We start from the raw sequence: 13,325 nt of genomic DNA, 5'->3' as shown, positions 1-13,325 counted from the left end.
GGCGAGGGGAGGGGAGGGGAGGGGAGGGGAGGGGGACACGGCTTCAGCTACAACAACCAAAGAGCAACGGCGCTTCTCTGTCAAGAGAGTTCACCGCCCGCCGAAAAGCCTCTTCGCTCCGGAAGTCGTATTGTATAGAAGCCCATTTCAGACACCGGAAACAAACAAACAAACATAAACAAAAAACTAACTCACAGAAATGAAATACTATCTCAGAGGTATAACTTATTAGCTCAATATTATGACATAGCATCACATCGTCACACAGTTATGCAATACTATCCCAAAATTATGACTTAGCATCTCATATTTACTACTATCAAAGTCAAAACTTTGAGATAGTAGCCCAGCTCATATTTTATGAGATGTTAGGTCATAGATGTGAGATATGAAGTCAAAATCTTCAGTTGTTAACTCATGATAATGAGATGGTCATAAAATTGAAAATAAATCATAATTATGAGATAGTCTCATAGTTATAAAAGATACTAGGTCATTAAAGATACAAAGAATTATGATATAATACTTCATAATAATGAGATGCTAAATCATATCTAGATGCTGAGTCATATATTTGTCATGCTAAGTTATAAAAATGAGATGTTAGTTATAATTATGAGATAGATCACATAATTCTGGGAAGTTATATTGTAACTATGAAACACTAAATCAGACTAATGAGCTGCTAAGTCAAAATTGTGAGAAACATAGTAATAATTTTGAGATAATATCTCATAATATTAAAATGGTGAGATGCTGAGTCATAATTTGGAGATAGTATTTCACAGTTATGAGATGTTAGAGAAGTTATCATTTTAACATTATATCTCATAATTATGACCTTTAATATTTTTTTTATTTCTTTTTTCCTATCAGAGTGGCTGAAATGGGTTTCCATAAAAACTCTTAGAGAAACTCGATCAAGTTAGAGAGAGGGGCAGAAGCTGCAGTGAGCTCAGTTAAAGCTCCTCATTGAGCTTCCGGGCTCTGCTTCAACTATCAGGCTAAATATTGATGTTCTAGTCAGGCAGTCCATTAAGTGCTCCAAGAAAATATAGGATAAGCTGTATTTAAAATCAATGGAAACGCTTTGACATGCTTTACACATTAAAATATCAATTCCTAGTGGTGTTAAAAAGACAAATGGTTTGAACTACATAATGGCCAAAGAAAAAGCTGTCCAAATAAAGATGTTTAGGCGTCCTTTTTTTTTTTTTTTTTGAAGGGTTGGTTTGCAATATCTAGTAGGCTACACATCAGCTAATAAAATAAAATTAGATTTTTTTAAGAAATCAAATGAAGTTATAAAAGTCAAAAACCTTCTTGCTGCATAAATACAAGTTTCAACTCGAAACATGTCCTGCAGCGACATCTAAAGGAATATATAGAGAACAGCAAGTTATCTCAAAACATATTTGGCAAAAAAATTTTTTAAATACAAAATGTATAATGTCTTTTTAAATCTATCTATCTATCTATCTATCTATCTATCTATCTATCTATCTATCTATCTATCTATCTATCTATCTATCTATCTATCTATCTATCTATCTAATCATTTCAAGCAAGAGTGAGGTAAATGAGCAGATTTGTGCTAAACTGCTGGTTTTTAAAAATACATTTATAAACTCTAGAATTATTTAATTTGTGTTAAAAGATAAAAAGGGTAGCTACTATCAAATGTCAAGATCATAATTTAAATTGTGTTGCTTTAAAACTGCAGCAGATTGTCTTGTTCTAATATTACTAATATTACTGATTTGGTCTTTTAATGAGTCTGGCGAAGCATTTCTGTCACCTCCTACGTTCAGAGGAGAGGGAAATGAAACCTATATAATCATATATTATAGCTATGTGTTGTCACGGAAAATTCAGAACTGGAATGATGTCTAGAGCCCCTCCATCAGTGTTTGTTACACTATCACCTGTCAGTAGCACCTCACGGACCGTCAGGCAGGCGGAGCTCTCGGTCCACCTGCTCCCTCCGCGGCAGTAAATCTTATTTCTAAGACTTTTTGTTTCCTCCCTGGTGGGCTGCAGACCGTTATCCTCAGAACAAGTGAGGGTGGCCTGATAAAAAGGGCTGAAGGCTGCGGGAAGGACGCGCATTTCTTCAAGGTGCGGAGAGCCGGAAGGACCTCGCCACGTTTGGATGCAGATTTCTGCCTCTTGCTGTGAGTAAAACTGGGATGAACTTTTTGTTTGTTTCAACACAGAACAGGTTGCTTTAGGAAAGATCGGGATAAATTATATATTTTTTACTTTTTGCCTCCTTTTTGCATGCACCCTCAAAACTGCACCCAGTTAATTCATCCTTATTATTATTATTATTATTATTATTATTATTATTATTATTATTATTATTATTATTATTATTATTATTTGTGCAGAAACAAGAAACAACCTCAGGTTTATCCACATTAATTTCCTTCTCCTTAGGAGGCGAGCGATGATGTTTTTTGCCCGTGTCTGTTTACCTTTGTGTGCGCGTGAGTTTGTCTGTACTGTTACCAAAATATCTCGTGAATCACTGAACGGATTTTAATGAAACTTTTAGAAGGTAATTATGAGGTTGATGTTTATACCTGATTACCTTCTGGAGTGAAACCGATTTAAGATGGCCGCCACAGCAAAGCAAACTTAGCAAACACAGAAATGGTCATACTCAGTCAAAAAAAAAGGTTAAAAATATTCAGTTAATTTTACAGATACTGAGTTTACATTTGGTGTGGTAGTAGCTGAGACTGATTCCCAACTTATGATCTGAACCATTGCAGTCAACTCTGTCTGACTGTTAGCAACATATTTATTTAACCAATTAATTAATTTAAATAAAACTTAAAAAAAAGATTTAATGGGTGTTCATTTACAACTCATTCACTTTTGAAGGAAACCCAATTCAAGATGGCCACCTCAGCCAACTTAGAACACACAAAAATAGCTGTAACTCAGTTAGTTTTGCAGATGTTGAAGTATTTTCCCCAACTCCTATTCTGACAACAACAGATTGTGTAACATCTTAGCCTAAAGCCTTGACATTATCTGCTGACGTAAACCTTGTTTGTTTGTTAGTAAAATATCTTATAAACCACTCCACGAATATTTATGAAACTCCAAGAATGTAATCATTGGCTGTACATCTACAACTGATTACATTTTAGATTTAACCCTCTTCAAAGTAGCCACCATATTTAACCAGTCTTAGCTTTCACAAAAATGGCTATACCTCACTGAATTTTACAGATATCGAGCTACAATTTGGTGTGGTAGCTGTCAGTCATTCACAACACATGCTTCAAGTGCTAACAGATCATGTGACATATTGCATTACTCAAGGTTTGACCAAAATGGCTGCAATTCCTTCATTTCTCAACATAACTCGATGCCGTCAGACCACATTAGTCTATTTTAATTCTTTTGTTGCAGGATTTGGGAATGCAGTTCATTCAAAGTCTTTTCTTTTCATTTATATTTTCCACCTAAAGCCCCAAGGAGCTGGCAAAAAAAAAAATCGGTTCTGTCTCCATCTGTGCGATCTGAAGTCAGTTTCAGTTTTAGTTATTCTGTGCATGCAGGAGGTTGGATGGTGTGAGGGGCTAAACAAGTTGCCCATTTAAGACTGGGGACAGGGTTTGGTGTCCTTGGCAAGTCTGAATGAGACGCTGTCATTCTGACAAAGCTATTTGAAGGTATAAGCCCTCATCTGTTCACCCAACCACTCTGATGAGAACAAACAGCCTAATCCATGTGTTGGAGCAACTACCTGCTGGAGTGACACATTTAGTAGGAGCTGCCTCAGGCTTCAACAGCAGCTCGCTGAAGAGCAGAGTGAGGGGGAAGCTGGTGGCACCGGAAACCTTTACCCCATTTGGCACGAGTTTGGACACAGTGGAGCAGCTGAATGCTTTGTGAGAGCATGTCTGAAGAAGGGCTTCATGTGGTTGTGACCACTGTGCTGACTGGGGCTCTGATGGTGGCAGTTCTGGCTCTTCTCTGCTATTTCACCTGCAGACTGGCCGGGTCACTTCCTCTGGGGGGACCTGGACAGTTTTGAAGCAGCGACAGCACTGACATGCTCCATCTGAAGAATGGTAAAAGGAAGCAGCTCAGTGCTTTACCATCAACATCTGCCGGGTTGGTGCTGGACCTTTCTTTCACAGATGGATCTGCCAGATGGATCCTGGCAGTTTCTGCCTAGTTTAAGGTAGATTTCTAGAAGTGCTGACTCTTTTTTAGTTACAATCAGATCAATAAACAACAAGAAAACAAGAATCAAATCATATAATTCTTTACTCTCATGTATAATCTTATTTTTTCTTTTCACAAGTGGATGTGAGCAGTCAATCATTTGGTGTTAATCAGCTTTGTTATGGCTCTTAAACCTCTCACAGCTCTGGAGCTCAATCCCATTAAAATGACCTTGACTATAAGCACAAGGAATTTGTGACTACTACTGTTTGCATTGAGGCCTCAAGTTTAACTTTACAAAGCTCTCCTTTTATTTGTCTTGTAAACTTTGTTTGGGTTTCAGGGATGTTTTGACTTCTGACAGAAACAATTCAAAGACATATCTGTATTTATGCAGCTTTGATTAGATGGATACAGATGGTAATAATAATCCTAATTTATCTGCTTCTCTCTTAAGTCTTATTTTACAATCCAGACATGGTTTTAGGTGTCAGAATCTGCGTTTTTCTTGTGTTTTGGGTCTTTTTCCTTTTGTTATCAAGTTTATTTTCTGTTACTTCCTGTGTTTCCCTGGGCCACCAGCATATTTCTCTTCAGTCAGGTCTGCTCCGCCCACTCACACCTGTTGCCACTTATCTCACCACTCCCAGTCCGTTAAAAGTCCTGGCTTTCCTTCCATCTTTGTCCAGACACACTGGTTGTGTTCTTGTAAATGCTGTACTTTCTAAGTTTTCTTGTGATTTTTTTTCTGCATAGTTGCTGCCATGTCAGCCTTTTGTTTTTGTGAGTCATCTTTTGTAGACAGTTCTCTCTCTCTCCAGCTTGTTTGGTTTTCATTATTAAATCTTTTGTTCACTCGGATCCTTCATGCCAGTCTGCATCATTCTGTCCTATTCTGTCTACTAAACATGACAAGAGACTTTAAATTTGTTTGCTAAATATTACATAAACTCAAAGCATTGCTTGTGTGCTCTATGAGTGTTAAACAAAGAATCTGGCTACAGTGGTCATAACAGAATAAATGAACTAAGTCACAAGCCTTGAAGTTTGTCATCATAAAAATAAATATAACTAAAATATGATAACATGTCTTTAACATCCTATGTGACACATTGAGCTTAATCTGTGTGGTTAGTCAAATCATCAAGGAGTAAATACATATTAAAAAAGTTTATCAGAGTCAGCGAATGAAAAAAATGACATTTCATTACTGGTGTGTGTTCTTCTTCTCTTGCAGCTTTGACTCGACTGCAGACGGGATCCCTCAGCTTCTCAAAGTAGCATCTTATGGTTGTCTAGAGTTACGCATCAGCCACAGTCAGACCACAGCATGAAGGTGTTCGGCCTGCTCATCGCTTGCTCCTGTTTTATCTCAGGAAGTCTGGGAACGCCGCCATTCCCAGGTGAGTTAATGTGCAGAAAAAAAAAAACAAATATCCCCAGCTGTTTATAGCTTGTCATCAGATGCAAACAGGAGCATGCTTCTACGCTTTCAAGAAAGTTTAGCATGTTTTTCAGAAAACTTCTAACTTTGACAAACATTTGAACTGTAGTATTTCACCCAGAGTTATGCTGCTGTGACATTGTTGTAGTTCAAGCTTTAACAAGAATCTATTTTTCAATTAATTACCTCTTCATCCCTGGAGTTTCCTGGGTGGATTTGTGTTTCAGTTTCATTAATTTACATGGGTACTTGATCAAACATTTCACAAAACGCAATAAGATCATTATCATTGTTGTTATTATTTACTCTTTTACTTACAGTCTTACTTAGATGGAGTAAAGTCTTTTTGGTAACTTTTTCTGGCTTGGTGAGTTAAAGTTTGGTAATTCAGAACTATGCAAAGCATCTGTTTTCCTTGAAGCCGAAGACTTTTCTATGTGGCCTTTTGAATTAGTGGCATTGTTACTGACTGAACTGGAGAAGGCCTTTTAAGTTTTAAATAGCAGCTAAGAGCTTAAGGGGAATTATTCTGATGATTATCAGCTGTAGAGAATGCCTTATTTTTTCGCTTTTTTTCTTTTAATTCTGAGTAAAGTCTTGAAACATCCTGTTTGACCTGATGTTTGAGAATGTATTAAATATTTGTTTTGAGTTCCTGGAATCACTGAATAGTTAGACTTTTGATAGTCAGATTTATTACTCTTTGACAGAATTCCTCTCATTTACATTCAAACCTTCCAATTGTTTTACGAAACAATCAAAATCTAACCGGATCTGTTTGCTTTTTTTAAACCAGAACAAGAAAAAGATCCCAAGTTTTGGAATACGATGGCTCAGCAGACCCTAAAGTCTGCTTTGACAGTGCAAAATCTCAATAAAAACACAGCAAAGAATCTCATCCTCTTTCTTGGTGATGGTAAGGAGTGAAATTACTTTCATATTTATGGTGTAAAGATAGAAAAGTTTTCAAACATGAAGTAAAGTGGGATGGGAGAAACAGAAACATTTTGGTTTAAGATTAGCTTTGTGTTCCTCTAAATTTAAGAAAAACAAACAAACACATCAATACAGGAGACACGTGAGATTTTTCAGAAGTTTTCTAACCTGAAGTGAATGAACAGCAGCAGGCGAAACTGCCGTGCTGCCATCAGATCGCTGCGCTTCTGTGTGTGTTGGGACGCTTACTGTTTCCACAAAAACCTTTATCCTCCATCGGGCCTCTGCTTTCTTTCTGCCCTGCTCACCCAGCATGACATTCTTTCATATTCTTGTGTTCATGCTCATGTTAGCCCATTTACAGAATACTGAGGAAAATATTGTTTATTCTCCTGCTCTGAGCCTCATATTTGATCAACAACTTAAAATATGAGTGAAAGTCTTCAACAGCAGCAAATAAAATAAACTGAATCTGGATTTAGAGATACTTTTTTTGTTTTAGCAGAAGAACATTTACAACAGTTTGTTGTATTAGCATACTTTAGTCTATTTAAGGGAGTCAGGTTAGAAATATAAATCCAAAAGTCATGAAAAACTAGAATCATTCAGCACATTTACAAAGTTATACCCCTTCTTTTCACCTTAAAGTTGTGTGAACATGTCTTGATTTAAGTATGCTCAATCCCTCTATCATGTGCCTTTGTTGCAAACAGAGAACAATAAAACGGAGAATGAAAAGCTTTAATGTTTAGCACCGTGAGGTTGGACACTTTCTGTCCCCGCTGAGGCAAAATCAATCTTTAAAGTCGACCTGCTTTTTGTGTTTAGGGATGGGAGTCCCAACTGTGACGGCGGCTCGAATACTGAAGGGTCAGCTGAACGGACAGAGTGGAGAGGAGACAGTGCTGGAAATGGACAAGTTCCCCTTTGTCTCTTTGGCTAAGGTATATATTATTACATTATGCAGGAGATTATATTGATTTTGCTGTAGTCACTAATGTATTTCGTAACAGATCTGATAAAAAAAGATGTTGCAATGAGTAAACTTTGTGAAACATCAGTGACTAAAGCCTCATATGACCTTATAATCTGTCTTACTATCATTATCAGCAAAAAAGATAGAATAACACAATCCAATTATCTGATTGTATAGAAATAGAATCTGGAAGGAGCAGCTCAAACAGCACAAAACTAAGCAAAATAACCCTCAAATAAATCAACAAAGAAAAACAAACAACCACAAAAAAAAAACCCAAAAGTGTGAACTTTGACAGAACTTTCTTACTGGTGGCTGTGAGATGGCTAAAGAGTAACAAGTTTTTTAAAAAAGTTACTTATTACTGTTGCAAACCCACACACTATAAAATTAGGTGGTTTCAACGAATGCAAAGAAGCTCTTAGAAAACGAACTAAACGGTTGAATTATTAATTATTTAAGGTTAGAAAATAGAGCAAATAGCCACTGCCCTGTTTAGTATTGTGTAACATTGTAGTTTTGATTAACAGTACAAAAACTCATTTAGCCTAGTAATGTTTGAAATTGATTTTTTATACCTAATAAATACCATTAAAAGTACATTAACTGACTGTTAAATGGTTGGCATAATAAACTTATATGCATACAATTAAATATTTATGAACTTATTAGTGGCTTAGAGCTACACCAATAGACATGAAGTTAAAAAACATTAAAAGTTGATCTTATGCACTACCTTTTGTGCTTCTTAAAGTGTTTTATTGTATTTTGGCTCAGTGTTCTGCATGGTCCTTTTGTACGTCTAGTAAATGCAATATTTAGTCAAGTTTCAAAGCAATCAAAAGCATCTCATAATGATTGGAAACAATACTAACGTGTTCATATCTTGTGTCTCTGCAGACATACAACACTGATGCACAGGTGCCAGACAGTGCTGGAACAGCCACAGCTTTCCTCTGTGGGGTTAAAGCCAACGAGGGCACAGTGGGAGTGAGTGCAGCTGCTGTTCGCTCCCAGTGTAGCACCACAAAGGGCAACGAAGTCACCTCCATCCTCAGATGGGCCAAGGATGCAGGTGAAGAGACACCAAATAAACATGACCCAGGACATTTCAGGACATTTATATTCAAATGATCAAGTTTCATGTGAGAGGAATCCAATTATTTCTGTAGATAATGTAAGAAGGGAGAAGGAACTGCAGTGACTCGATTGCTTAAAGCGCCGACTTTGAAGTGTTCTGTAGACATATTTTTCCTCTTTGCTCATTTGCATTTTCAGCTTTTTGAACTTTCGAACTAAAATAGTAATTTGGAAGTGAAATTTGCTTTTTCAGACAGATCAGAACTATTCATTTGGAAATAATTCTCAAACTTGGTCTTGGTGTTCGTCACACTGACTCTTCTCTTCATAACTAAAAAGGTGTTTGTCTCTCTGTTGGTATAAAAGTGGTTCCAATTAGGTGTAGAAGCAGAAAACATAATGCTACTACACATGAGTCCTACTTGTTACTGTAAGTACAATAAAAGGTGTTCAATCTGGATTCAAAATATCTAAAATGAGCCATGAACAGATATGTGTACCAAACTAAAGTCAGGGCTAAATATCTCCTTTATATGTAGCAATAATTTAACTGATAAAGACTTTAAATTGACCTTCTTATTGATGTCTGATGGGGAAAACAGAGAAATGCTGTAGATCTCAGATAGCTTAGATCCAAAATGTGGAAGCTAACAACATATGTTTTTCAATTTGATTTATTTTTAAAGTAGGTGCTTTCAATGTTCTAAGATTATGTAGCCTGCTGCTTGAACGTGATGTAACCCAACAACAAAGTAATGAAGCAAGAAACAAGAAAGAGACAGAACTAAGGATGGAGCATAATCGATTTTCAGCAGACTAGTGATTCCTGTAAGTTAGGTTTGTGTTTTCTTTTATTTATTGTTCAACCTTTACACTGGTGCTTGATTTGCTTTTGCTCTGTAAAGCACTTAAAGTTGCCCTTTAGTTTAAAGAAGCTACACATATAAAGTTGCTTTGAGCTGGGTGAAGGTCAAGATGTGTGTGTGTGTTTGTTACAGGAGAATATGTGATTTTATGGGTTGCTATTAAAAAACAAAACAACCTGTGAACATTATAGGCAGATATCATATACGCTACAAAGCAGTTAAATGTGCTTTACATTTCGTCAGATACTTTTTTTGCTACTTTATGATAAAGCTATTTTTATTTAAAACACTTGTGGTATTTAAACTTGGGTGTACAGCAGCGGTGTCCAGTCCTGGTCTTGGAAGGCCACTCTACATGTTTTAGTAGTTTTCCTGCTTTTCATCAGGTGTGTCACAGCAGAGAAACACCTAAAATATGCAGGATAGTGGACCTCCAGAGCCAAGATTGGACAGAACATAAACATATGCATATTGTTTTAGCTAAAACTGATAATAAAGCAATATGAGTTAGCATTATTAGCACAAATTAGCTTTGTATTGTTCTTAAAAACCCAATAAAAGGACACTGAATACAAAATGGATAAGACTGTAGTAAAATGTTTGGAACTAACCTGAAATCTGTACCTCAACCCTAGCTTAGACATCTGTTTTGTGTATTTATTCCAGGAAAGTCTGTGGGAATCGTGACAACAACGCGGGTCGTCCACGCAACACCAAGCGCTGCTTACGCTCACTCCGTGGACAGAGACTGGTACTCCGACAACGAGATGCCAGCTGAAGCTCTGCAGGCCGGATGCAAAGATATCGCGAGGCAGCTGATTGAAAACATTCCCAACATTGATGTGAGTCAGAATTTCCACAGATGTTTTCATAACCGATTCACCAACAAACTTGGTATCATTGAAGCTTTTAATCATCTGAAATATTTCTACAAACCTTTGACACACTGCACACACCTGAAACTTTGTCTAATTGTCTCAATTTTTGTTTTTCTGTTTTTGCTTATTTGATTAAAATGATAAGTTTTCCACTTTGTGTCTTTTCAGGTTGTTATGGGAGGAGGGAGAAAATATTTGTTCCCTCAAAACACGCCAGATGTAGAATATCCTACTAAAACGTATAACAACGGCACGCGGAAAGACGGGAGAAACCTGGTGCAGGAGTGGACAGACAGGATGAAGGATAAGGTACTTTTTTTCTAATTCCTCGTCTTTTCTCCTTTTGTGTTCTTGCTTCCTTTTTATCAACCTAATTGCATTTTCATATTTTGAAGTTCAAAGTGTCTCGAGCGTAATGAGTCTTTTTTTTTTGCTAGAAAGGCCATTATGTATGGAACAAGTCACAGCTGCTTTCTCTGAACCCAAACGATGTGGATTACTTACTGGGTAAGTCTTCGTGTCGTTATGAAGCTCTCATTGAAGTGTAAATGAAGAGTTTTTACATTTGTTGGTGCAGATTTCCTGTGTTTAATATGCAGTTCCTCTATGCTCTGTTGGTGCTGTTATTCCAGGTATTTTTGAACCTTCAGATATGACTTATGAATTGGACAGGAACACTGAAACCGATCCCTCCCTGACAGAAATGGTCGACGTAGCCATAAAGATCCTAAAGAAGAACCAGGAAGGATTTTACCTGCTTGTAGAGGGTGAGATTATTTCTTCGGTACCTGAGCTGAGTTTCACCAGTGAACATTCATCTGTGGGGAAAAAAAATAAAGATAAGCGTTTTGTTGGACTCTTATAGTGTCATTTATTTTTAAACTTATTAAATGTGTAAAATTGAAACTGAAAACCTCAGAAGTATGTGACTTGTAGAACTGTTTCTTTCAAAAATTCTTATTAAAGTCAAAGTCAAAGGGATACTCTGCTGTTAAAAATAATGCTTCCTAAATGTGTAAGTTCATCATTTTAGTATAAATTTACCAATTAATGCTCAGCTGCTAAAACGTTGTACATGACACACAAAACTCTATCACACCAAACACAAAACCCATCAGGGGTTGAGGGAATTTTCACAACTTTTGTAATTTATTTTTTCTGAAAAGCGGGCAAGTCTGCCAACTTCAATCAGTGAGTTAGTGGAGGCGAGAAATTGAGCAGGGTTAAGTCTACAAATAAGAGGTGGAATTAAACTGCTTTGCTTGTAACATTTAATTAAGAATAATCCTTTTACAGGGGGACGTATTGACCACGGACACCACGAGAGCAAGGCCAAGAAAGCTCTGCATGAAGCTGTGGAAATGGACCGGGCCATCGGACGGGCTGGACTCCTGACCAGCGTCTACGATACACTGACTGTAGTTACTGCTGACCACTCTCATGTGTTCACCTTCGGAGGCTACATACGCAGAGGAAATTCAATATTTGGTATGAATACTACAAGATGTATACCTTTTATAGTGATTGATTAGATGCACTGGATTTAAGCTTTCATTTTGGTTCTGGTTACAATGATAAATGGTTTATCTGCAGGTCTGGCCTCCATGGTGAGTGATATTGACCAGAAGCCTTTCACTTCCATTTTATATGGAAACGGACCTGGTTACAAAATGGTCAACGGAACGAGGGAGAATGTTTCTACTATTAACTACAGTGAGTGCATTTTATTTGTAATGAAAAATCAACTCACCATAGTTAAACTTTTATTTTTAAGGGAAGAGCAAAACTGTAAGATTAAAGACTTTCCATTTCTTTTCCTTTCAGTGGAAGACAACTACCAGGCCCAGTCAGCTGTACCTTTGACTTCAGAGAGTCATGCAGGAGATGATGTGGCTGTGTTTGCCAAGGGGCCCATGGCTCACCTGCTACATGGGGTCCAGGAGCAGAACTACATCCCCCACGTCATGGCATACGCAGCCTGTATCGGCCAAAACCGGGACCACTGTACGTCCACTCGTAGTGGAACCGTCGGGTTACAACCAGTCCTCTCAAGCATCGCAACTCTTCTCGCAGTCGCTCAGCTTCTGTGTTGATCTCCTCCAAACACTTTTCCCTCCTGATATGTTTTAACTAGTCTCTCACTTTGTGGTTTTTATTGTTTTCATTGTTTTCATTGTAAAGTTTCTCTGGGTTGTTCTTGTTATGGGACCACTGGAAGAACATGTTCTTGTTTATAATTTATTTATAAATGCACAAACACTCAAGGAATTTAAAATGCACTACACAAATATTTAAGATTTATACAGTAAAATTTTAATAATAACATTAAAACAAGATGTTTTCAGCAGAAACTGATAGCCAGATTCTTGTTGGTTGCAAATGAACGGGGCTGATCTGTTGACCTGAATGCAAACTTGTTGCCTAATTTACATTTTTGCTTCAAGTTGTTTCTTCGTTGTACCGTGTAAAAAAAGATTTCAGTTTGTTTTTTTCACAAATCATTGGTCACAGTCTTAAGAAGTGATTAAAAAAAAAGTCAAATCAGAGGAACAATTACCATCTTGTTACTCAAACGTTTCTTTCCAGAACAACTAAAAAGTTCCTTTTTAAAAGTAAAATTTTTAAACCATTGTGTAAAACAATGGTACAGCTTTTATTTGAGTAAATATCTCAGCAAAATTAGCGAAAGTTGAAAATTCAAAAACTCTCCCAATGCATTGATTTAAAAAAAACTGTTTTGACAAAAACATAGATTTCAAACCTTAATGGAAATTTGAATTTGAATCTTAATGATTTTAAGATTTGTGAGTAATATGTACATTACTATAAACCACGCTGGTTCCTTATTTTATTGTAAAATGACAAGAAGCTACCTCAAAAGCCTCAAAACCATCACTCGTGACCATCATGAGATCTCAGGAAACGATTAGAAAAACAATTTCTGTGATGAACCAAAG

The 13,325-nt window shown here is 36.9% G+C and overlaps 1 protein-coding gene across 3 annotated transcripts; it reads left to right on the top strand.

Moving 5' to 3' along the window:
- Positions 1-2,073: 2,073 nt before the first annotated feature.
- Positions 2,074-12,914, top strand: LOC108231673 (alkaline phosphatase-like). 3 transcript variants are annotated; one of them, XM_017408900.3, is made up of 12 exons: positions 2,074-2,174; positions 5,426-5,591; positions 6,429-6,548; positions 7,397-7,512; positions 8,445-8,619; positions 10,157-10,332; positions 10,537-10,677; positions 10,806-10,875; positions 11,001-11,135; positions 11,665-11,856; positions 11,962-12,081; positions 12,193-12,914. In XM_017408900.3, exons 2-12 carry the CDS (start codon positions 5,519-5,521, stop codon positions 12,459-12,461), a joined length of 1,587 nt encoding a protein of 528 aa, XP_017264389.1. In that variant the 5' UTR covers positions 2,074-2,174; positions 5,426-5,518; the 3' UTR covers positions 12,462-12,914. The 3 variants fall into 3 exon arrangements, with proteins under 3 accessions (XP_017264389.1, XP_037830983.1, XP_017264390.1); XM_037975055.1 differs by lacking the exon at positions 2,074-2,174 and adding an exon at positions 3,657-4,091; XM_017408901.3 differs by lacking the exon at positions 2,074-2,174 and adding an exon at positions 3,657-4,204.
- The last annotated feature ends 411 nt before the right edge of the window (positions 12,915-13,325 follow it).

Source organism: Kryptolebias marmoratus, linkage group LG4 (genome assembly GCF_001649575.2).
Source record: "Kryptolebias marmoratus isolate JLee-2015 linkage group LG4, ASM164957v2, whole genome shotgun sequence".
Classification (NCBI taxonomy): domain Eukaryota; kingdom Metazoa; phylum Chordata; class Actinopteri; order Cyprinodontiformes; family Rivulidae; genus Kryptolebias; species Kryptolebias marmoratus.
This window is presented reverse-complemented; position numbering and strand designations above follow the sequence as displayed.